The 24,838-nt window shown below is 36.9% G+C and overlaps 5 protein-coding genes across 8 annotated transcripts; 2 read left to right on the plus strand and 3 right to left on the minus strand.

Moving 5' to 3' along the window:
- The first annotated feature begins 3,516 nt into the window (after positions 1 to 3,516).
- LOC9311944 (rac-like GTP-binding protein ARAC8) lies at positions 3,517 to 5,775 on the plus strand. Its single transcript, XM_021024719.1, has 8 exons — positions 3,517 to 3,912; positions 4,229 to 4,316; positions 4,505 to 4,614; positions 4,708 to 4,771; positions 4,883 to 4,947; positions 5,050 to 5,115; positions 5,233 to 5,339; positions 5,506 to 5,775. Exons 1-8 carry the CDS (start codon positions 3,808 to 3,810, stop codon positions 5,528 to 5,530), a joined length of 630 nt encoding a protein of 209 aa, XP_020880378.1. The 5' UTR covers positions 3,517 to 3,807; the 3' UTR covers positions 5,531 to 5,775.
- Positions 5,776 to 5,891: 116 nt separating this feature from the next.
- Positions 5,892 to 12,266, minus strand: LOC9311945. 4 transcript variants are annotated; one of them, XR_002331773.1, is made up of 5 exons: positions 11,669 to 12,237; positions 10,994 to 11,368; positions 6,540 to 10,906; positions 6,364 to 6,441; positions 5,892 to 6,283 (listed from the first exon to the last, which is right to left on the minus strand). XR_002331773.1 is itself a non-coding variant. In XM_021024688.1 (5 exons), the coding sequence occupies exons 2-4, from the start codon at positions 11,804 to 11,806 to the stop codon at positions 6,575 to 6,577; spliced, it is 4,845 nt and encodes a 1,614-aa protein (XP_020880347.1). In that variant the 5' UTR covers positions 11,807 to 11,825; positions 11,912 to 12,237; the 3' UTR covers positions 5,892 to 6,441; positions 6,540 to 6,574. The 4 variants fall into 4 exon arrangements, 3 of the variants coding, with proteins under 3 accessions (XP_020880347.1, XP_020880348.1, XP_020880346.1); XM_021024688.1 differs by having other exon boundaries at positions 5,892 to 6,441; positions 11,669 to 11,825; positions 11,912 to 12,237; XM_021024689.1 differs by having other exon boundaries at positions 5,892 to 6,441; positions 10,994 to 11,365; positions 11,669 to 12,266.
- Positions 12,267 to 16,334: 4,068 nt separating this feature from the next.
- On the plus strand, positions 16,335 to 17,988 carry LOC9313663. Its single transcript, XM_021024715.1, has 3 exons — positions 16,335 to 16,580; positions 16,672 to 16,738; positions 16,821 to 17,988. Exons 1-3 carry the CDS (start codon positions 16,506 to 16,508, stop codon positions 17,648 to 17,650), a joined length of 972 nt encoding a protein of 323 aa, XP_020880374.1. The 5' UTR covers positions 16,335 to 16,505; the 3' UTR covers positions 17,651 to 17,988.
- Positions 17,989 to 18,631: 643 nt separating this feature from the next.
- Positions 18,632 to 21,234, minus strand: LOC110228175 (protein EDS1B). Its single transcript, XM_021024701.1, has 3 exons — positions 20,557 to 21,234; positions 19,699 to 20,448; positions 18,632 to 19,628 (listed from the first exon to the last, which is right to left on the minus strand). The coding sequence occupies exons 1-3, from the start codon at positions 20,872 to 20,874 to the stop codon at positions 18,810 to 18,812; spliced, it is 1,887 nt and encodes a 628-aa protein (XP_020880360.1). The 5' UTR covers positions 20,875 to 21,234; the 3' UTR covers positions 18,632 to 18,809.
- A 69-nt stretch (positions 21,235 to 21,303) lies between these two features.
- On the minus strand, positions 21,304 to 23,673 carry LOC9311946 (protein EDS1). Its single transcript, XM_021024702.1, has 3 exons — positions 23,227 to 23,673; positions 22,402 to 23,133; positions 21,304 to 22,298 (listed from the first exon to the last, which is right to left on the minus strand). Exons 1-3 carry the CDS (start codon positions 23,542 to 23,544, stop codon positions 21,486 to 21,488), a joined length of 1,863 nt encoding a protein of 620 aa, XP_020880361.1. The 5' UTR covers positions 23,545 to 23,673; the 3' UTR covers positions 21,304 to 21,485.
- Between the last annotated feature and the right edge of the window lie 1,165 nt (positions 23,674 to 24,838).

Genomic DNA, 24,838 nt, shown 5'->3' on the forward strand with positions numbered 1-24,838 from the left:
AGTAGCACATATAAAGAGTGGATCAACTAATTCAGTGAATAACTGCATTGAAATGTGTGTGATCAACTTAAAATTTGACCATAAATTAAATTAACAATAATTAGGTTACACGGACAGAGTTCATGTACAACCTAAGGTTAACCAAGAAACATAGTCTATATCATGCACTTAAGATGATTAGGAATGATCGCACCTGTTTTTGAATTGAAAGATATTACAATTTCGGATTTTAGCTTATTTTCATGTCATCTTCATGAAGAGTATTCCATTAAAATCCGCTATCTATATATCATTAACAAATAACAAACCTGTCTTGTCTATTAACAAATCATCAGGTAGAGTACTATGTACTAGCTTATTATCTCAATTTGATGGTTGTCCCATTTCTCTTATCATTTGCCTTATCTCTGATTCCACCTCATCGAAATGCTTCCATTCTGAGAAGTTTTCTTTATCTCAGTTTTTCTTTCCTCACTCTCTTCCAAAAATCTCCAAGATAGTTAATTAATTTCCTTTCTTTCGTTTTGTTGTAACTGTCCGATTTTTTTGGATCTGTGCCAACGCGTGACAAACCTAGATTAATATATAAATAGGTTGACAATGAGAAGGCTAAACAAACACACACAAAAAGACATGGATACGGTAATAGATGAGAAGATAAGGGTCAAAGAGATGATGATGAAGGAGCTGGCGGGAGGTATAGATGGTGGTTGGTCTCCCATCAAAGACATTAAGGACCCTTGCATTGATGTCATCGCCAAGTTTGCCGTCTCCGAGTTCAACAAACAGAGCAATTCGTCACTCAAGTTTCAGACGGTTGTTTCCGGCAACATGCAGTTCGTCTGTGGCATTAATTACCAGCTAGCTACTGCTGGATGTCAGTGACGGAGACGACGGAGGTAGCAAGACCTACGAGGCGCAGGTCTGTCAACACGCCGTGGTTCATTCCAAGACTCTTCATTATTTTAAATCCATTCATTAATCTTCTCTTTTCTTGGCGTTTTGCTAAGATCTCTATTCTCTAGTATCTCTAGGATCGCTTTCTCTCCGGCGAAGGTAAACGACTAGGGTTTCTTGGACTAATATCCTAACCAATTGGACTAAATTTTAGTTTATGAAGAGGGCCAAAGACACGGGCCTTTTGGGTCAATTATATTTTGTTGACAGCCCTTTATTTTGTAACTACTTTCATCGAACCCACAAATCATATATGAAAACCCAATTTAGCTTTAATGCATTTGTTTTAAGATAACAAATTTATACTTTACTAAAATTGATCAATATGTTTGGTAGCTATTCTTCCGAAACATGTATTTATTGATATAATCTATACTATTAACTAGAATTTAACCCGCGGTATACCGCGACGCTATATTTTTTTAAAAAATGTAATGTTATTTTTAAAAAAATTAACTGAAGATATATCATATTAATTTGTATTTTTAAATGTAGATATCTATCTATCAATTTTTGAAGTATAGATACGAAAACATACATTTTTTTTAAGTAACGATGTATGGTGGATTTTAAAATTTTGAATATTTTACTCAGCAGTATACCGTGGGTTGGTTTTTTTATAACTAAAAATTTTAAATTTAAGTTGGATTTGTTTTGTTAATATTGTTTCTTTTGTTTTGTGTTTAAGATCGTATAATTGTATTTTTATTGTTAAGTTTAGGATTTCATCCGTGATATACCGTTATTTATTAATATTGACCCAAACCCGTCATCCCATATAAATCCGTCTATATTATCTCGTTAGCTAAATTATTAGTATTATAAAATCCAAGAAAATAAATTATTATTGTTATAAAATCTAATAATTTTAGGATCTCACCCGTAGTATACCGTTCTTTGAACGATTTTAAATTTATACTACTAATATATAATTTAAATTTATCATATAAAGTATATGATTTCAAGTTTTTATGTTTTTTTATTTAAATAAAGCAACGATTTAAATGATGTAGATATAATACTTTTTCCTGTATGTGTATTTGATTTTTTTATGTGAATATTTTGATTATTATAAATTAGTATTTTTATTGCTATGCAAAGTGTTAATATAAATATTTTCTATAAATTTTTTTGAAGATATATGGAAAGATTGTGTAGAGATTTTTAGAAACAAATTAGGCAAGATATTGTTTGGTTAATATCTTTTATTTAAATTTTGTAAAAATAATAATAAATGCCAATGGCATTCTTTGTAAATACTGCCCAACCCCAGGATTTATTTGTTAAAAGTGTTTCAAAAATGTATATATAGATTGGTGATGACAAAATCTTAAAAAAGAAAATGATTGGTAATGACAGAATCTTAAAAAGAAAAGATGACAAAATATACTAACAAATATTTTTAAAATAATTGCTAAATAAAACAAAGGGCCAAGAAAAAGAATAAGAAAAAAAGAAAAGAAATTACGCTCTTAACATGCGATTACCTTTGCTTTTTAGTATTTTTAATACACTAGGTGAATATCCACGCTACGCGTGGATTGTTGTTTTAAAAATTGTTAAAACTAAATTATATTTTTCTTTGTTGCTAATTTATGTAGTTATAATTTTTATGCTTAGATTCATTTTTGACTCGAAATATCAATTATACATTTTACATATATAAATCTAATTTTATATATACCTAAGATTTTAAATTTTTTGTACTATTATAAATACATACAACAACAATATATGATATATTGTTACAATTGTATGTAATTATGTTACTTATATAGTTTAAAACTTGCCTAACTTCATTATAAACAAACAATTCTTTGTTTTATGTACTCACTCGTGATCTATTACTTCAACCACGCATATCATAATAGGCTCATGATTAGATACTACTGAAGTGACATAATTTGAAAAACATATGTAAAACTAACTATTCATTTGCTTCAAGAGTTTTCATATAAGAAGAAAAAAAAGAAAGCAAAAAAATTGAAGAGTCATTTAAGCCAACATTTTTAGATCTCTCCTTGTTTTTACATATATCTGAAAGAATTTTTGTGTCTTGGATTATTTGGTATGTCTAATGTCTCAAAAGTCTATTACTTAAAAAAACTTGCATGTCATTGTCAATGTTACCAACTTACCAAAAGATACAAAAATAAAAATAAAAAAAGATCATATGATCGTATATGAACCACAAAACATAATAGTAAGAATAGTTTCAAGGTAAAATACTAAATTAAGAAGAGGTTAGGTAGCAAAGATTAAACTGTAAATTTTTTTATTATCGAATAATGACTATTGATAAATAAGAAGCGTGTAATAAAAATAGTAGTTTTTTTTCCTTTTTGGCCGTTTAATAAAAATAATAGTTGATACATTAGCAAGATTTTTTACTTTTATTTTATTTTATTAGAAGAAATCAATTAAAAATACTATTGATGGAGGATTTAATACAACTGAGAATTTTTTATTTTTTTCATTTAACTATGTTAAATTTTTTATTTAGTTGATGCAAAATGACACATGTTATTTTTTTATAAAAGCCAAAAAATGATAGAAAAAGGTTAAGAAAAGCCATGTGGATTGGATGGATAGATCATGTGAGCCCCTATTCTTTCCCTCTCTTCAGTCTTCAAACCAAAAAACGAGAGAGACAAAATTGAAACTTTGAAAATATTGAAAGAAAATAGAAAAAGAGAGAGTTGAGTTTTTTTAAACATAAGTTTATTACACTTGCTCATGCTAATCACTTGATAGTCTTCATTTATCTCTCAATTACTTCTCTCTCTTTGTCACTCTCTCTGGTTTTTGTGCGTTTCTTCGTTGAAAGTGATTTGCTTTTTCTGAGTTAGAATGGCTACGAATGCTTCAAAATTCATCAAATGTGTGACTGTTGGAGATGGTGCCGTTGGAAAAACTTGTATGCTCATCTGCTACACTAGCAACAAATTCCCTACTGTAAGTTGAAATTCTGATCAAGTAAATCACAATTTCGCCGATTTTCATCAAATTGTTCTTCCGGGCATCTCCAATTTTGTTACTTTTAGTTGAATATCGTTCTGGGTCTGTCAAATTACAACTCGTTCACCCAGAATTTCAAAGTTAGCTCCTTTTTTTAGGGATTGTGTATAAAAGATTCATTTTTTTGAAAATCTTACATTGTAAAGTTAGTGGCTTTCTTGATTCACCAGTGTTTCCTCTCTTAGTGTTTCTTACTCTATTGCGCATTTGTTGTTCTCGTGATGTTCAAGATTTGATTGATGAATTGTCTCAGGACTACATACCAACAGTTTTTGACAACTTTAGTGCTAATGTTGTCGTTGAAGGCATCACTGTGAACTTAGGGCTTTGGGACACTGCCGGTAAGTAACATTTCTGTATCCGTCTCTTTAATTTCTCAGAATAACCAAGTCACTACTCTTTAGTTCTAATCATCATCACCATTTCTAACAACTAGAAAGTTTGCTTTTGATTTGAGATTCTTAGATAGAGAAATTTATAGTGAGTGTTGAAGATTGGTGAGTGTTAAGAGTTTTGTATATGTTTGCAGGGCAAGAAGACTATAATAGACTAAGGCCTTTAAGTTACAGAGGAGCAGATGTTTTTGTGTTGGCTTTCTCATTGATCAGCCGAGCTAGCTATGAGAATGTGTTTAAAAAGGTCTGTGAAATTTTGATTCACTCTTTCTCTTACTGGGAAAACAAAGAATGAAATGTGATTTTCTGATGCTTGTCAAGTGTTTATTTTGGTCAGTGGATCCCTGAACTCCAACACTTTGCACCAGGAGTCCCCATTGTGCTTGTTGGTACCAAAATGGGTAAGATAGCAATAAGAGTGACGCCAACATATTTCCTTGTCTAGTGCTTCAGAATCACACATATATATGTAATGTTTCTTACAATGTTTCTTACAATGTTTTGTTATATAGATCTTCGTGAAGATAAACATTATTTGTCTGATCAGCCTGGACTGTCCCCCGTAACTACATCACAGGTGTGATTTTTCAACCTGTAGAAACCAAAAGCAATGTTGTGACATTTTCTAGACTCTCTCTTCCTCTAGGTTTTATCCGATATAATCATTCATGTGTGCCAGGGAGAGGAACTCCGCAAGCATATCGGAGCGGCGTATTACATTGAATGTAGCTCAAAAACTCAACAGGTACACTTGTACGTGTGTGTTAGGAAACATAGGAGTCATTAGTGTTAGTTTACTCTTTACTCGCAAACTATATATTATCTATATATATGTTTTTCTTTGGTTTTATGGGTTTTGCAGAATGTGAAAGCCGTATTTGATGCTGCTATCAAAGTAGTAATTAAACCAGCGGTGAAGCAAAAGGAGAAGAAGAAGAAGAAGCAGAAGCCGCACAATGGATGTCTCTCGTAAGTTGAAATAAGCTTCCCTTTAGAGTCTCTTTATATATATAACTAAGATATTATGTAAAATTACAATCACTGGAATTTGGTTATGCAACCTTTAGCTTCATACAAAGTTTATGTGAAGTCTCAAAGGCATTAACGATTGTAGACGGGCTTCTCTATTTTGCAGAAACATTCTGTGCGGGAAGCATTGATGATGACTGAACTCCATCTGATGATTGTTCACTTCCTTTCTTTTTTTTCTAATTGCCCAGTTGTGGTTGTGATAAGTCGGAATATACATAGATTTTGCAGGGATAATGAGTAGCTTCTTCGATTTTGTTTGTACATGTAAACCAGATGTTTGTTTGTTTCGATTTGGTTTGACCCTTATAGAATTGTTTTAGCCAAAGACGACACGTTGAGACTATAGAGAAGAAGAGCTTGGTGGTGAACCAAATCCTTGTGGTTCACGTAGCTAACACTTATTTCTTTCGAAAAATGTTGGACCCTCCTTATTCCCAAATTTGAATTTATTTGGCCCCATTATGAATCCGAGACCAAAAGACAAAAGCGTGCAAGGAAGAAGCATGTAAATTTCAAACAGCACCAGCACAAGATGTAATAAATCTACAAACTGAAAAGAAGAAAGAAAAAAAGAAGTAACTAATCTTGTTGTGTCTATAATACAACCCCATCACCTAGCGCAGAACATATATGTAAAGCCACAATGCCAAAGACTTTTTTACCATAATTTTGAACACACTCAAAAGCCACTAACATTTGTTTTATCTCTAGTCTTTTGTGCCGGTGTATAGAGATACACACATGCATGAAAAATGACCAAAAAGTGTGTTTCACCTTTTAAAACTCTTTGTGGGGAGGAGGTGATGCGGGTCTCTCGCTGAGAACCTTGTTGATGAAAGAGAATGGCCACTCCGGTGAATTTGGGACTGTTTTTGGAAGATCTACATGATGGTGAAACCAAGAGTTCAGGTTTGTGTTCTTAAAAAGGTTGAGACCACTGTTAAGTCGCAGATTGACTCACCCATTCCTCATCTTGAACAGAGCAGGCCAGCCAATGAAGCCTTGTGGCAGCATCACAATCACTTTCATCTCTTAGTAACTAGCAGAGTAAAAATGTAATTGAAATATTAGTAATAGAGGAGGAAAAAAAAAGAAGAGGCCATGAAACACGAAGGTTTGTGGGTTTCGAGGGCTTACAAGCTCATGTGGCCTACTGAGATTCTGAGCTATTGTTATTGCCATGAGGATTGCCTATATCCATCCCATCCACCTTCCGGTTCTTTCCTCTTCAGAACACCACCTGACATTTGATACATTCTTGCTTGATCCTCCTTCAACGGTAAGGAAGCAGATGAGGATAATTGCCTTGCCACAAGTGTTGATTCGTCTCTTCCCTCCGTTTCATGACCTCCAGGACCAGAATTTAAGTCAAGTCCTGACCTAAACCATTTCGCACTATTGTCCAAAACTCCACCATTGCTACCACCATTTGGGAGGCCAACGATATAAGGTCTTGGGTAATTAGACGGAACTGGTACTCCAGGACCCAATATTTGAGAGTTCACACCGGGGAAGCAAGCTCTCCCACTTGAAGAAGAATCCATGTGTGTTGTAGAAGCACCAGAGAAATTCGCTGAGGTAATGGGGAAGCTGTTTCCAAAAGGAAAGACAGGATACTGGAACGTTGTGGACTGAAATGGCATGGCTGGAGACGACGACAAAACCGGACCCCTGTACCCTTCAGGGGCAAATGAGGAAACACCAGTTGTTGGACCCAACATTCTCTGTGGTCCACGATTGGCAATCATTGGAAAAGGTTGATCACCTCTCTCAGGCATAATTGGAGGAATGCTCACTGCTGAATAAGCATTAGCAGCAGGAAACCAAGTTGAGAAACTAGCCATGTTTTCGCCATTCACTCGTATTCCAGAGAGAGATGGTTGTGAGGGCAAGCCACTTCGTGAATGTTGATTTAGAACCATAGATGGCTCAACAGCCGCATCATCACCAGCAGGTCCATCATTTAAATCAAAATCTCTACGACCACCAGTCGATGGTAATTTAACGTGCTGAAAAGATGAATCTAGCCGATGACTACTACTCATATTGTAGTTGTTCATATCAGTTGAATCATCAACTTTGTTTAGATCAAGATCAAGGCCCCCAGAAGAATGATCAAGCGCGGAACCCATGACCCCAGAACGTACTTGATCAAAACTATTGGTGATACCAGATGTACAATTTGTGGCAATTCCAGTTCTTTGGGAAGCCAAATCTTCAAGGACTCTCTCGTCAGGTACATTCAAATCAAAATCCAGAAACGTCCTTGTCTGTTTGCCAGCAGATGTAGATGCATCAGATGTAGAGGTATTGTTAATGCTCAGTAACACATCCTGAGCTTTTCTTGGCTCAGCTGGGCGGAAGGCACTAGTGGCAGCAGATCCTCTCCAACCAACAGCCCCTTTATTTCTCAACAGATCTTCAGGTGGAACAAATGGACCTTTGGCAGCAGCAGCAACAGTAATGGATGCAGGAATTCCACTAGATACAGGAGCCACCGGAAAAGGCAAGGTATTAACTGGTTGTAGAGGAGTAGGCGTCAAAAATACAGATCCAGAGAAGTTATTTGAGTCCCCATGTTTTGCATCGTCTCCATCAAAACCTTCATTTAGATCAAATTCAACTCTGGCATCCATCTCAGAGCCAGCTGAAGCTGCAGCTGAAACGGAAGAAGCATCTCTGGCAGCAGACGTACATTCCTCCGCTTCATCTCCATCAGCATCACTGGTTTTAGGCCCATTCGGTCTCTTAAGATCCTCTGCATCTTTAGGTGATACTCCTGGAGTAGCTTTTAATCCTAAGCACCGTTCCTTGACTTTAATATTTTCTAGATTCCCCTCCACAGGCTCAACTTTACCTTTAGTTACAGATGAGTCCAAACCGGCTGAGGCATCCTTTATAGCACCCACAAAGGCATCACAATCCTGCTTAATCTTCTTTATATCTTTTTGGTCTATATGATTAACCGCCATATTATTGACCATTTCAGTTATAGGTCTATCAATGCTTACTGCATCCATACCCCTTGAAATTCCAGAAGAAACTGGTACATCTTCTTCCACTTTTTTAACTAGCTCAGAACTCAACGCCGTTGGGGGTTTCTCTTCTTTCTTATCATCAACACGGTCCAAGGGAGTGTGTTCAACAGCCACAGAATCTACCTTTTGACTTACATCTCTACATTCAGTTAGCATTGAGCTTGCTACTCTTTTTGTTGAGTCAGATGTGCAATCAGCCTCTGATTTAACATCAGCCTTTATATCCTTTACTTCCCCAGAGTCACTATCATCCAAAATCTTTTCCTTGATAGCTTTTGTGGGCAAAACAGGCGAAGCAACGGCACCATCTGAATTGTCATTGTTCTCTAGGCGCTTATCCACCAACCTTTGCAGATCTTCGGTCTCTGAATTCGAGCTCTTATCACGATCTCCAGTCTTAGACTCATTTTTTATCTCTGACTCCAACTGTGTGCCACTACTGCTAACATGTTGCTCACCTTGCTCATTACTGACAGTGGTGCGAGCAGCTTGATGTTGCTCGTGAGGCAAGCCATCCGAAGCGATTAGCTTTGTATTGTTCCCTACAGTAGAATTTTCATTCATCAAGGAATTTGGAGGCTGAGATACTGAGGGTGATGCAACAGGCGATTTAGACATCTCATCAGCAGCAACGCTAGCAAGAAGATTAATTCCAACATCATCCGAACCAGCCAAAGACGCATTTGTCTCGGAGTATCTGACACAACTTTCAATCAAAGCATTCATCGAACTGAGTGTTCCGCCATGCCTTTCTCCAGATTTGAAATCATTTCCTAAGGAAGATGTGCCTTTAACATTACCAGCTGCTTTATCAGAATCTTTAAGAGCCCCTCCGCGCTCATCACCAGCAACAACAAGTGGTGAACCAGCTGCCTCTTGCGAGCCTGTCAAAATATCTTTTAATTCATTGCTTTGCCAAGACTCGGCATTCAAGACAGAGCTCACGTTAGCTCGATAAGAATGATTTTTTTCTCTCACGTTATTGTCACACAGTTCCTGCTTCACCGCATGCACAGGTGAAGAAACTCTGCTATTCACCGGCGCAGGGTCCTCCAGAGAGCCTCCACTCACACTTTGAGCAGGACTGCGACCCCGATTAGGCAGTTTAACAATCAATTTATTACCGGAACTCTCAGTCAGAGGAACCTCAAGAGTTTTTTCAGATGTCAAACTTGATTGAGAAATTTTCTCAGAAGGGACATTCCTTTGTGATGAGAAGCTTCTACTAAAACCAGCTTCCCTAGGGGATGCTGACGAAGATGAACCTTGAAACACATTGTTTGATTTCCGATGCCTTGAAGAGCCACCAGAGCACTTCTTCAAAGTTGAACCAGCAGTTGAGCTTCTTGCATCCTCTTTTCCACATAAATTGCCTGTTTTAGCATGCTCGCTCGAGCAAGACTGACTATTATTGTGGGACTGACTGGAGCTGCTACTTTTCTCATCCTTTACTGCAGCTAGGACTTCAGATACACCACCAGCCCCAGCATTTCGTTGCTGTCCATCTTTAGAAATAGTACCACCAGATCCCGGAGATGGGGCTGATCTTGTAGAGCCTGGCGACGTGGCTACACACTTCAGGTTATTTTCCACCTGTTGTTTGACCGAGACTGACTTAGAAGCATGTAAATGTGATGATGATGTCTTGTTTGCCTCCGCGGAACCACCTGAATGCCTTCCCCCATGACTCAGTCTTCCAGGCCAGGAAACACCCTGGTTGGATCCAGACTTCGCATCCATTTCTGCCTCAACTCGTTTCTTCCATGTGTCAACCAAGCTCCTTGCTTTTTTCCCAATCTCTGAATTTTTATGTGACCGTAGATGATTAACAGACTTTCCAATGTTACAAGTCTGAAGCGCGTTGAGATTCACAGGTAGCTTGTCAAGAGCACGAAGTAAGACTAAGAGGAAATCGTCTACTAACCTATCACTGTCTTTGGGACTGCCCCCATCCCCAACTTTCCCTTTATGAACTTCCTGCAGCCACTCATCAAACACGGGTAATCCCCTGAGCTGGACAAAACGACTAAGGCAATCAAACTTGTCTGTTGCCGCTACAACCCCTGCAAGAATCGCACGGCCAATTAAGTCTATTTTCTTCTCATTCCTCTCAGGCAGCATGAGCTGCAACAATTTTTCAACTCCTTCCGAATCCACCAGACCACCTTTCTCTGTAAATTTTGAAATCTCAGACTTTAAACCGCTTTCTGTTCTGAGGGGGCCAGAACCACTGTCATCTACTCGAGAAGAACGTTCCCGTTTAACAGACTCGGAACCATGATCCATACGCTCTCTTTTCCTTCCCTTACCCTGAGAAAGAAAAGAGTTATTGTTCTGTATGCCATCTTTCGCTTGTGATGTTGTTGGACTATTCATGGACTTGGGAGAACGACCACCCTGCTGTAATGTTGTATGCATTTCTGAACGCGTCTTACACAATAACTTGTCTACTTCTAGTTGTCGATCCTGCAAAGTGAAAAAAATGCCTTAGTTACCAGAGAAAGCCATAAATCCAAATAGAAGAAGGCAGTTGGTAATGAATAATAATCTCACATCAATATAGTCTTGATCAGTCAGCCACCATAAGCGCTCGTTTGTAACGTCGTAAACTCGCCGACACACAAACGAGCAGATACCAGATGGCAGTTCAACACCTCTTGGAAGGAAGGCAACTTTACACGGATGCAGTAAAGATGCAGCAGGTATATTATCCTCGTGAAAGGAATAAAAGAGTTCGTTCGGCTCAGCCTCTAGAAGGGTGCCTTTGCCAAGTTTTAATTCTGTGGGTCGATAAAGCCAATTAACACCCAACTTCAACTTACCTTCTTTCTCAGCAATGATCAAGCGAATTATCCCAATGAACGGTGGACAATCCTGTGGTGGCTTAAAAAGAGCACAGTCACCAACACTAATTTTGCGCCCGTCCTGCTAGTGACAGTAAACACAACAAACTATAAGTCGAAGAGCGAACCAAAAAAAAAAGTAACTAACACCCATTCAAGGGTAAGGTATGAAGCTGTAAGATTTATTAAGAAGCCCTAAATCACCAGGCGGATGTGATCAATTCTTTGGTCAATCATGGTAAAGAAAAAAACACTCCTTTCCTCGAATAAATCAATAGAATCCCAAAATTTCAACACTTGGGGCAAACCCATCCACCAAAACAAGAAGGGAACACGAAAAAAGAACCGCCTGAGGACAATCGAAACGAAATCGAATAGAATTTACCTTAGAAAACGAGGTAGATGAAGATAAGGACAAACAAGAAGAACCACCACCTTCCACAGTCGCAATTACACGCGAGGAAGATATCAACATGTGCCGACGACGACTTTTGTGCCTCCGCTCACAAACCCTCCCATGCATAGCCTTCTATCATCTTCTCCTTCGAACAACATCAATACACAACTCCTCAGCGAAAATCCAACAAATCCTCAAAAATTCCTTTTTTCCCCAGACAATATTCAATACCTTAGATCCAAAACCCACCGGTAAAAAAAAAAACCCTAATTTCGCGACGAAATGGATCAAATCTCTAGGGTTTTTTCAATTCCCGATCCGAAGATAACAAAACACAGATCCAAAATCAACAACAGCAACAGCGAGAAATCGAATCAGCCTTGTTTCGATCCAGGAATACGAAATTTTTTTCTTCGAGAAATCGCGTAAGCGAACAAAACACCAATAAATCGAAGAGAAAGAGAGAGACGGGGCAAAAAGGGGAAAGGTGGTGACTTGGGAGAGAGAGTTCGGGCGGATCGGGTCGGGTTAGAGAGAGGAGTTGTGGAAAGGGGCGAAGATAACGTGACAGTGCGGTGACTTAAATGGAAAAAAACAATATGGGCGTGACGTCATCTCCCATCTTTTTCAGGTGACATAGGGACTGGAGAGATTCAGAGGTGGGTGAGTGACGGACGGTTTGACCACGTTTTCTTACTCCTTTGACTTTATTTCTTTGGTCTAAAAACTAACAAATGTAAAATTTAAAATTTGATTCTATGCAAGCCGGTTTGCCGAACCGAAATAAACCAAAAAAAAGTATATCAGAAGAATATTTTTCTCCAATTTATATTATTTTCAATCCGGTTTAAAGCATTGTATTATAGTAATGTATATAGTCACTATTTTGTGTTTAAATATAGTGTATATAGTCACTATTTTGTGTTTAAATATAGTGATGACCAATTTATCGGTACAACTTGGTTATTTATTGTCTCAACCACACATAATCATTCCTCAACTATACATAAATTAGATGAATAACTACTTGGACTTTGATTTGTGTGTTTGTCTTCTACCACAAAAAGTTCAGATATTGTTACTACTAAAAACAAGTGGTATATGAAAAGGTGATTAACAAAAATGGCGGCAAAACAGTTTATTTTTTCACAAAAGCTTATGCACTTTTTAAAGAAAAACAATGTTGTATTTTTACCGTCAAAACGAAACCAAACATATTATTTTCCAAAAGAAAAAAATTCTTATGTATTTGTTATGTTGAATGTTGCTTTAAATTTTGTTTTCATTTAAAAAGTAATCTTTTTAGTCAATTTTATTTTTTCTTATCATGTCGTTATCTTTAATCGGTATCTCCTACCACATTTAACCGCACCATTGTTTTATACCGTATTCCGATTTTTGTATCATCAACAGAATCCACACCCAAAAAAAAAAATCATAATATATTTGTTATTCATGATCTTTGGAGTACTAAACCATAAACCATCTCAATCACCTTAAGACTACTTTTGTCTATGTGATCGGTATGTTTAGACCAGCAGATGTAACATAAATTAAATTTGTTTCCCTTAATTCTCGTTTAAACATCACTTTCATTAAAAAAAAAAAAAACAAACAAACTTTCAATAACAAAGAAATATTACCCGAGACACCAACCTTTATTAGCTTTGTATTGGTTTACTTTATAAGTGTCACAATAACAAAGAAATATTACCCGAAACTCATGGGTACATTTCGAGTTATTCCAACCGTTAGGTGGATTCTGAAAACGAACCATAGTTTCTAACATTGCACATTACTACTCATTATGAGTTGTTAGCATGTAATATCTATCTATAAGCATGTGTTGTGTTTTAAACCCGAACCGGTTTGACTAATTTGATCATAATTCGGTACGAGGTTTTGTTTGGATTGGTTTCTTACCGAATTAGTCTTTAGTTTACTCACCGGACATTATTTGCTTACTTCGGTCAATTAATCAACGTAAAGTGTAAACTATTTAAGCGAAATGCTTAATTAGTTCAGAATTTTGATACAGTAAATATATTTGACCAATTGATCATTCGTTGTCTAGGAAAAAGGTAACATACAAACATATGTATGTATATAACCTCGAGTTTTGCAGCAAAACAAACATACTTTTTAATATTCGATTTACTCAGAAACCTCTTTCTTTCATCGAGAGTGTTGGCTTTACCTTTTGTACACAAGAACTGCATTTGATGTGAGATAACATAGCAAAACTCTGTTTTTTCTCTGATCCATAAAAGTCTTTTTCATTGATTCGTGTCTTGCTCTCTTTTTCAGGTAGATTCCCGAATATTATTCTGTGGGTTTTTGTTTGTTTGTTGTGTTAAGTCAGATTCTGCTCAACTTCACCTTTTCTTTTGAACCATTGTCTTGGTTTGTCTATTTCGAGATTTTATTCTTTAATATCAGTTTTTATTTTTCTTGATTTCATATTGAACAGTGTGTTAGCATAAAAGCTAGGTTCTTTTTGGACAATTTTGGAATTAAAAAACTTTCCACATGTTTCAGCTTTTCATGTTGATAATATGTCTTCATGCCTTTGGAATTTTTAGAGTGGCTTGAAGGATTAAATCCAAATCATTGTATTATCGGTTAATCGTTGAAACTTGCTTATACTCTTTTTTGTAAATTAGGTCCATTGGTCTCTCTTAATGCACATGACAGATCGTTATGCAATCAGTATCTTAAAGGGTTCATTGATGATATTATCTAGCTCTAATATGTTGTCATGATTATTGATTCACCATTACAAGTCACATGTTATTATATGGAGATCGGTTTTTTTACTAAAAAAAACCAGATCGTTTTTTTAATCAGATGTATAATACCCCGTTATATATATATATATATTTTATAATTCTTCGTTAATTTCTTAATGCGATAAAACACATCTTGTTTAATTTGTTGATTTTTGTTTTGTTTAAAACTAATTTAATTTGTATGCATTTTTTTGCCTTTTCAGGTTGCTAGATTCATAGAGACTATGTGCTAACCTAAGCTTTCTTATTGTAGTAGTATTCGTTTGATAGGTTAATAATGTTCAGAATACGATTAATTAATCATGACTTAGTTACAAACTTACCTAAATGTAGTTCAACTCTAATCTGCAGTTTCCTAGCTCCTAGTTTTTTTTATTATTATTTGTTAAAGATCCTAACATCAAATTTAATAAGCTAATTTACGTTTTTACGTGTTTAGTTTCTTGTTTTGTTTTGATGTTCTTGTTACACTATATGCTTCACGCCATCAAAATATAGGGAAAACTTGTTTGCTCGACTCATAGAAAAAAAAACAGAAACACAACCTTTTGTTTTGTGGGCTGTAAATGGTAACATGTATTTGTGGAATTGCTGAGGAATTCATGTAGAAAAAAATACATGTTACATCATTTGTATATGTGGAATTGTTGTGGAATTTTTGATCTGTTGTCATAGTGATCCCACTTCAATTTTTGATTTATTGAATTAATCAAACCTTCAACAAATAGAAAATAAGCAAACAATATGAGAGGAAATCAATATGAGTGGATTTTTAAAGAACTAATAATTTTTGATATTTTTTTATAGTTTATGTTTTTTGTTTTTAATTTTGTGGATAGCCTTGGATGTTCAAGTATTTGGTTCGGTTTCAATCATGTAATTTTTAGTTTTGGATATTTTGGTTCTCGAGTTTAGTATACATTCAGTTATTTTAGAATTTCGGTTAAAAATTATTTCGGTTTCGAATATTTCGGAAGTTTCGGTTTTTGAATCAAGAACCGATTAGGAACCAAACCTTTTTAAATATTGTTTACTTCTTGTTCTTACCCAAATAACATTTCGGGTATTTTCGAGAAATTTTCGAATACTTTTAGTGTATAGTATTTTTTGGTTATTCGGATTTTTTATTATTCAGTATAAAACTAACTATAATATTTTAGATATATAATTATATTTTGGTTTCATTCAGGTATCCAAAATATTTTGGTTCCGGTTCGTTCGGTAATGAATCTAACTTAAAGTTCAAATGAAATTTTTTATTTTATTTTTTGTGCAAATAAGTTCAAATGAAATTTAAGATCCATTTATTTTTATTATTCAGTATAAAAATAACTATAATATTTTAGATATATAAAGTTCTGTTGTTAATAATTTTAGAAATTTATTTGGGTTGTATAAAAAAAATTTAGTCAGATTCAGCAGTTACCATTTGAACTTTAAATTATTCAGCCGGATTCCGCAAAAAAACACAAATATATTCAGTTAGATTCAGCAATTCAGCCAGATTCCTCGGTTACCATTTAGACCCGTGGTTTCGATTTTTTCTAAATCTTTAATTTTATTTTTTTCAGTAAAATGTAAGTTTGTAACCAGAAGAAACCCATCTGATTGATCTAGAAGCTCTGATCTGATTTGTGAATTATATGAACTTTCCTCACGTGTAGTCCACCGTACGCCACCGTTTTTAAATGAACAGAAGTTTCTCACACGTGCGGATCTATCGAATTACAAAAACACCCCCACATTCGAGCGTGTGCAAAAGTCAAAAACAAGGGTACTTTAGTCACGAGGAAAGTTCTGTGCGGAGACGAGGAGTTTCCGTTATCCCCTTATTTTATCTCTCTCTCTCTCTCTCTCTCTCGTTTTCTCTCACAGACACAACAAACAAAGCAAAAAATAAAAATCGCACGTTTCTCTCTTCTTCTTCTTCTCTCTCGCGACAAATCTGAATTAGGGTTTTTGAGAAATCTTCATTTTGTGATTTCGACTTTCTTTATCATTGATTTTGTTGCGATTCGGAATCATCTGCAACCACCATGATTTCTGATTCGATCACCAACGCTTCTGCTACTTCAGCTCCAAGCGCGAGGGATTTCGGAAAAAAGAAAAGGGTTTGTTTTCAATCTTCCTCAAATCTCATTTATCTCTTCAAATTTCAATTCTTTTGATTTTACTCTTTGATTTGTACTTTTGGGTTTGCAGACGAATAGGTCGGCCAAATTGAAACAGAGCAAGCTAGGTCTTCGTCGTGAGCAATGGCTTTCTCAAGGTAATGATCATTATATAAGATCAATCTTTACATGATTTGGTTCTTGGAATTTGTTTATATTGATTTGGGTTTTTGTTATTAGTTGCGATGATTAATAAAGGGGATAAGGAGGAAGTGGATTCGAATCGAAGAATTGGGAGGGAAAAGCTTGATCAGAGAGATCGTCCTGTGGAGAATTTAGATGGGCAAGAAGAGAATAACAATGGAACACATCGTCATGAGAGCTTTATTGAGTCACTTTCTAATAGCCCTAACAGCATTCTTAGTGGCATGAATTCAATTCCTAATTTTAGCAGCAGCAGTAGCAGTGGAAGTGGTGGCTCTTGCTCTGGTAATATAACAGAGGAGGAAGATGCTGATGATGATGGGTGTTTGGATGATTGGGAGGCTATTGCTGATGCTTTAGCTGCTGATGATGAAAAGCATGAGAAACAGAATCCTCCTGAGTCCTGTGAAGAGCATGAGGATATCAAGCAATTGGCTTGTCCGAGGGATTTAATCGGTGGATCTGATGTGGTTGCAAAGGCGGATTGTCCGAGAACAATGTCAAGGAAGCAGAAGAGTAACCAGGCGTGGAGGGCAGACGATAAGCTCCGTCCTCAGGGTCTGCCTAATTTGGAAAAGCAGCGTAGTTTTCCGGTCATGAATTTGCATTTTAATTCTGTGACAGTGCCATCTTCGTGCCCTATTTGCTACGAAGATCTTGACTTGACAGATTCAAATTTCTTGCCATGTCCTTGTGGATTCCGGCTTTGCCTTTTCTGCCACAAGACGATATGCGATGGAGATGGGCGTTGTCCTGGTTGCAGAAAGCCATATGAAAGGAACACAATCAAGGTTGAGGCTAGTGTTCAAGGTGGTGGTCTGACTATTCGGCTTGCTCGTTCGTCTAGCATGTTTTGCAGGTCATGAAGAAAGGATGTGGCTTTGCTCGGCCTGTGTCTGTTTGTTTTCTCTCTTCTTCTTTGTTTTCCTCGCATGTTCTATGTTTTTCACCTGTCTTTAAAACTCTTTAGATATGGGTATAGGGATTTGTCTTTTGGCAACTGAGAACTATGTTATATGTTCTTCTATGTCAATGACTCTTCTTCGTCTGAAACATGTGGTGGTGGTGGTGGTTATGTAGAGTGGTGTGTGAGTACATAAGGTGGTACACGAATTTCAAATACATAAAAAGTTGCAATAAGTCTCTTTCTCATAGCCTGCGAGAACCTTGCTTATCTATAATATTCTAAAGGTATCATTTTATACCTTCTGTTATTTTAAGGTCGGCCATAGATGTTATATCATTCTACTTGATTCTTTGTTGAGCGACTGAATATAGCAGATTGATAGTCAAGTTTGGTTATACATAAAATTGACATCCAGCTCAATTAAACAGCGAAAGAGTTTAGGATTATTTCTATGCTATGATGTTCTTGTGATTGATCTACTTCCTCCTCAGCTATATGGTATGTATCCTCGAGTTGATTATATTGACGCAGGATTCTGGTGGAATGCTAATCTAACAGGAACTTCTTGGTAATGTGATTACTTGTTTATTTACTTGTGTTTAGGAAACATACCTGAGTCAAACTATCATATCGAGCTAACTAGCAATACAGAGGGGCATAGGGCAAGTTCAAATTACTTATTGTTTGTTAATCGTTTTCTTCTTTGGTTATGTAGTAGCTAGAATTTGGAGCGTTTGCACAGCCAATTGTTTTGAGGTTTGGAGGTTAGTAATGTTTTAAACAATTTGAGTAACCTCAGGCTATATTCTGATGACATTGTGGTCCTCTTTCACTGTGTATTTCCTTCTGTCAACGCTAAGGAAGGTTGTTTGTTGCTGGTTCATGCTATTTGAGATGGCTTTAGTCTTTAGAGTAAGGTATTTATTCTAAGATCATTGTAAAGTGGAAACCAAATTTGACTTTAGAATAGAGATCTATTACATTACTTTACAATGATCATACAACATGTTTCTTATTCTAAGATCATCGTGAAGTGGAAACAAGATTAATAAACATTTCTTATTGCACAAATTAAGAAGCAAGTGTTTCAATAGCTTAAATAATCGACCATTTAAGGTTCATGTAGCTCTTGTTTCATCCATCAGACGCCCTCGCAGATACAGCGGATAATGGAGTTTGTGATTGTCGGGAAGTGTATTCCACCACTTTCGAAATGTTGAACCCTCCAGAAATATTTCCTTATCATCTACTTCCCCGTCTCCGATCCATCCTTCAAGCATCCCTTGTAATGTCTTAACTCTTACCTCAACTTCCTCGTATGGCTTTCCCTTGAGTTCTTCGACCTCAGCCCAAAAGCATGATCCGCACTTGGATCCCGATATCTTTAGATTCTCTTGAATTTCTTGCTGTAACCCTAAGTTAAGATCATTTACCTTGTTCCAAAACACATCTTCTGCAATCATTCCTTTTGGCTTTAATATTCTATGTTCGTACTCTCTCTGAGCGTATATGTAGCGGCTTGGTCTTCCGTGTAACATGTACGGCCCAGTGTCTTCGTTCTTTAAATACCGATAGTAGTTTGAAATATCAAGAGGTTCAATTAATCTGCGGTATTGAGTTGCTAAATTGATCCAGGCTCCGCTCCCCTCGAATCCATCTGGAAGCTGACATTTTTTCACTAAACCAAGCACCTCGTCGAAAATACCGGCTAACTCCACTCTCGTGACGTTTGCTTTGAAGTCATTCTCTTCATTTGAATCTTTGAAGGAATCGTAATACCCATTTTTATGAGTTTGACACTTTGGCTTGTATCTCTCCACTATCCAAGTTAGTCTTTCTACTATTTTCTCTCTTTTGGTTTCTATCTTCTTCTGATTTTCTACTTGTTGCTTCTCAGCCTCTAATGCAGCATGAATGCACTGTCTGCCTCTTGTGCTCTGCAAAAAAGGAAACATGAATAAGGATGGAGCTAATGGAGCCGCACAAATTGAAAAGAGAAAGATTTACCATTCCAAGGTCGTCGAGAGCGGAGCTTATTGAGTTTTCTCCATCCAAAGGCGGATTATGCAGATCCAAATGATTAAGCAGCTTAATACCAATTGATTGTACTAGTTCCTCATAGCCATGGTGATCTCTAATGCTTAGAAATGGAATCAGAGACAATTCTTGTTCGTCGTTGGACTGACAAGTGTAAAACAACATTTGAAGAATGGCGTCTGAGTTGTTCACTACAACCAATCTTTTCTGTGTAGAGAAGACAAAAGTGCCTACTGGTCTATAAGGACTTAGCTCAAGAAAACTAGAAAGAGTGTCTAAAAACGCTTCTCCGTTTCCAACCAACTGACAGACAGCTTTAGAAGCAACAGTATATGTGTCTCGCATCACCGTTGTGTAAAACTCTGTTATTATCTGGTCGCTCTCTTGGATCGAAGCTCTTCTAGGATCCAATTGGCCAAGAACATAAGGCAGGATTTTCTCTATCGATGCCTTGCGAGCAAGCATAATCCGAGGGACAATATCAAATCTTGTAACAAAGTTTATAAAAAACCGGCTCCAATTCTCTCTCCCAAGCGCGTGTTTGAAGATATAGTCACCAACCAGAGGAGCTCCAAATGTCACACAACGAGGCTCAGGGACATTTGGATTGCGTATGAAGTATGTCTCCAAATACCAAACTGTTGCTAAAATTGCAGTTGCGCCTCCGAAAGAATGTCCTGTGAACACAATCTGTTGTTTACTTTCAACCGCGCTTTGCACCTGAAGAAAGTAAAATTCAGACACAAATTATTCCATGTTTTCCTCTTAATATGCATTGTAAGAGGATGTACGGACCTATGCCCAGAACCTTTTTTTTTTTTTACTTACTGAAGCATAAAATGAGGTTCTTGGACCAATGATAACTTCAAGATTCTTGAGGAAAGCTTCGTTAACAGTAGCGTCAACGTTGTTGCCGATGCTTCTCATACAAGGAAATTGATTACGCTTCATCTTTATTTCTCCAAAGGGAGATTTATTCGCCGTAGCGAACAAACCTTCCGCCGAGAAAAATGGTGGGAAGGCGAAAATAATGATTCCCCCTACTTCTTCTTTGAGATAGTGCTCCGTTTGGTTAGCTCCCTTTGACGCCATCCATGATATGGTGATTAGATCACCGTCGACTCCGGTAAGAGCTTCAAACGCCATTTGATCTATCTAATCTCTTTTCTTTTGTGGACTTTCTTCTCTCTTTTCCTTTGAGTCGTCTTGCTTCTTAGTCCTCCTACTCTGTTAGTTTAATAGGAAGATGTGGACAGGAGTAATTACCCAAAATACCCCATCATGAGACAAGTTTCAAATTACTTGTTGTGTTTTAATCGTTTTATTCTTTGGTTATGTAGTAGCTAGAACCTGGAGCGTTTGCATAGCCACTTGTTTTGAGGTTTAGAGGTTAGTAATGTTTTAAACAGTTTGAGAAACCTCAGGCACCATTCTGATGACATTCTGGTCCTCTTTCACTGTGCATTTCCTTCTTTCAATGCTAATTGCTAAGGAAGGTTGTTTGTTACTGGTTCATGCTATTTGATATGGCTTTAGGCTTTAGTAGAGTAATGTATATATTCTAAGATCATTATAAAGTGGAAACCAAATTTGACTTTAGAATAGAGAGCTATTACATTACTTCACAATGATCATACAACATGTTTCTTACTCTAAGATCATCGATCATGAAGTGGGAACAAGAATGATAGACATTTCTTATTGCACAAATTAAGAAGCAAGTGTTTCAATAGCTTAAATACTCCACCACTTAAGGTTCAGGTAGCTCTTATTTCATCCATCATATGCTCTCGCAGCGGAGAATGCAATTTGTGATTTTCAGGAAGCGTACTCCACCACTTTCTAAATGTTGAACCCTCCAGAAATATTTCCTTATCATCTACTTCCCCGTCTCTGATCCATCCTTGAAGAAACCCTTCTAATGTCTTAACTCTTATCTCAACTTCCTCGTATGGCTTTCCCTTGAGTTCTTCAACCTCAGCCCAAAAGCATGATCCGCACTCGGATCCGGAATTCCGTAGAATCTCTTGAATTTCTTGCTGTAACCCTAAGTTAAGACCATTTACCTTGTTCCAAAATACATCTTCTGCAATCCTTCCTTGTGGTTTCAATATTATATGTTCGTACCCTCTCTGAGCGTATATGTAGCGGTTTGGTCTTCCTCTTCTCATGTACGGCCCTGTGTCTTCGTTCTTTAAATGTCGATGGTAGTTTGCAATATCAAGAGGCTCAATTAATCTGCGGTATCGAGTTGCTAACTCGATCCAATCTCTGCCCCCCTCGAACTCATCTGGAAGTTGACCTTTCTTCGATAAACCTAGCACCTCGTCAAAAATACCGGCTAACTGAGCTCTCTTGACGTTTGCTTTGAAGTCATTCTCTTCATTTGAAACTTTGAAAGAATCGTAATACCCGATTTTATGAGCTTGACACTTTGGCTTGTATTCATTTTCTATCCATAATAGTTCCTTTACTATTTGAGGCCATTTGTTTTCAATCTTCTTCTGATTTTCTACTCGTTTCTTCTCTTCCTCTAATGCAGCAAGAACGTACTGTCTGCCTCTTGTGCTCTGCAAAAAAGGAAACACTCCGATGGTTAAATGATTGCAGAAACATGCAAGAATGGAGCTGAACAATATAAAAAGAGAGAGAGAGAGAGAGAGAGAGATTTACCACTCCAAGGTCATTGAGCGTAGACCCTATCGAGTTTTCTCCATCCAAATGATTAAACAACTTCATTCCCATTGACTGTACCAGTTCCTCATAGCTATGATGATCTCTGATACTTCGAACCGGAATGAGAGACCGTTCTTGTTCATCGCTAGCTTGAGAAGTGTAAAAAAGCATTTGAAGAATGGCATCCGAGTTGTTCACAGCAACCAATCTCTTCTCGGTAGAGAAGACAAAAGTGCCGGCGGGTCTATAAGGACTTAGCTCAAGGAAACTAGAAAGAGTTTCTAAAAATGCCTCTGCGGTTCCAGTCAATTCACAGACAGCTCGGTTTGCAACAGTTGATGTGTCTCGCATCACCGTTGTGTAAAACTCTGTTATTCTCTGGTCACTCTCTTGGATGGAAGGATTTGTGGGATCCAATTGGCCAAGAACATGAGGCAAAGTTTGCTCTATTGACGTCTTTCGAGCAAGCATAATCCGGGGGACAATATCGAATCTTGTGACAAAGTTCACGAAGAACCGGCTCCAATTTTCTCTCCCAAGTGCGTGACTGAAGATAGAGTCACCAACCAAAGGAGCTCCAAATGTCACACAACGAGGCTCAGGGTAAACATTCGGATTGCGTATGAAGTATTTCTCCAAATACCAAACTGTTGCTAAGATTGCAGTTGCACCTCCAGAGGAATGTCCTGTGAACACTATCTGCTTTCTGCTGCTGACAGCCATTTCCACCTGAGAAAGTAAAAGCTTAAGAGACTAAAAACAAAAACAAAATTTTCGGATGTTTCGATTAATAGGCGAAAAAGTTGAAGAATATCTTCTTACAGAAGCATAAAATGAGGTTTTTGGATCAATGATAACTTCAAGATTCCTGAGGAAAGCTTCGTTAACAGTAGCTTCATCACCTTTGCCGATTTTCCTCATACAAGGAAACTGAACACGCTTCATCTTAATTTCTCCAAAGGAAGATATATTAGCCGGAGCAAACAAATCTTCCGCCGAGAAAGATGGTCGGAAAGCGAAGATTACGACTGTCCCTGCTTCTTCCTTGTGATAGCGCTCGGTTTGGTAAGCTTTCTTCGAGGCCATCCATGATGCGGTGATTAGATCACCATTGATTCCGGTAAGAGCTTCAAACGCCATTGATCTATCTGATCTCTTTTCTTTTGTGGACTTTCTTCTCTTTTTTCTTTTAAGTCGTCTTTCGCTTCTTAGTCCTCTTCCTCTGTTAATTTATGGAAAGATGTAGACAGGACTAATTACCCAAAATACCCCATCATGAGACCATTTCACTGCAAAAATGTTTTTTTTTTTTTGAGTTGACTCTTTGGCTATTGGAGACCCATGAAGAAGGGCCAGGAATCTTAGCCGTCCACGTGTCGGTTTTACATTAGGTAATGGCTTTGTCGGTACATCCGACATGACTGGAGTTTCGCAGAAACTTTCATAAACATTCACATTTGGTCGGGAAAGTTTTCTCTGTGTAAATCTTATGAATGATTTCTTGCTTGGAAATTTTGTAGCTTGACTTTAGAGTCTTCGTCTCTTTAATATAGACCCATCTTTTGGTTTGAGACGTCAGTATCGGTTGGGATTTCGAAGTAACTCAGTGATATTCACTTTTTGTCGTAAAACAATTTGTTTTATGAATGAGGAAATTTGTTCGCTTGGAGTTAAAGAAATCTACTTTAACTCTGTTTTTCTTATAAATCTTATCCGGAAGTAAACCGGATAATCTTCAAGATATCGAAGCGGCTCGATTTCTGAAGATTAACCGGATTAAATTAATTGTCTGATCCGTTTTTGCGTTCAGCAAGACGCGTCCCATTCGACTTTTAACTTGCTTGATCTATCTATGAGCTACATGAACCAGACTGTAATCAAATTTCATGCGGTTCGGTTCTATTTCGACTATATAAAAAAGTGGATGCATGAGTTGTAATTTCTTAGCAAAAAATAAAAATTTGTGTTTAATTATTTATGTCAAAAGTCGTTTGGTTATCTTTTATTTTATTTAGTTTTTTTCTGTTTCAATTCGGTTTCGTTTTATATAAAATAAAATATATAACTGAATAAGTTACATTTAATATTTTCGTAGAGAAAAATTATGAACCAATATTATAATCGATAATTTGTAATAAATTCTGTTTGGTTTGCGAAAACCGATTTGGATAAGCATCTGGATTTTTATATGTCTTTGCTTTCAGATAGAATGAAAGTCTAGGAGACTAGGAATTTCTTGGTCTTATTAAAAAACCCAACTTGGGGAAATTTCTAAGAAAAGCCATCCAAAGTGGTCCAACGTTTAAAATAACTAACTTATCTCGCTGGACTCGAGTCATGTTGACAGCTTTATTTTAAGTAGATAAAGAATTAGAATGTCCACATTGTTTGTGATTAAGATCTTTGGGCAACATATATAGGATGTGGCAATCAT

The sequence above is a fragment of the Arabidopsis lyrata genome, assembly GCF_000004255.2.
Source record: "Arabidopsis lyrata subsp. lyrata unplaced genomic scaffold ARALYscaffold_5, whole genome shotgun sequence".
In the NCBI taxonomy this organism is placed as follows: domain Eukaryota; kingdom Viridiplantae; phylum Streptophyta; class Magnoliopsida; order Brassicales; family Brassicaceae; genus Arabidopsis; species Arabidopsis lyrata.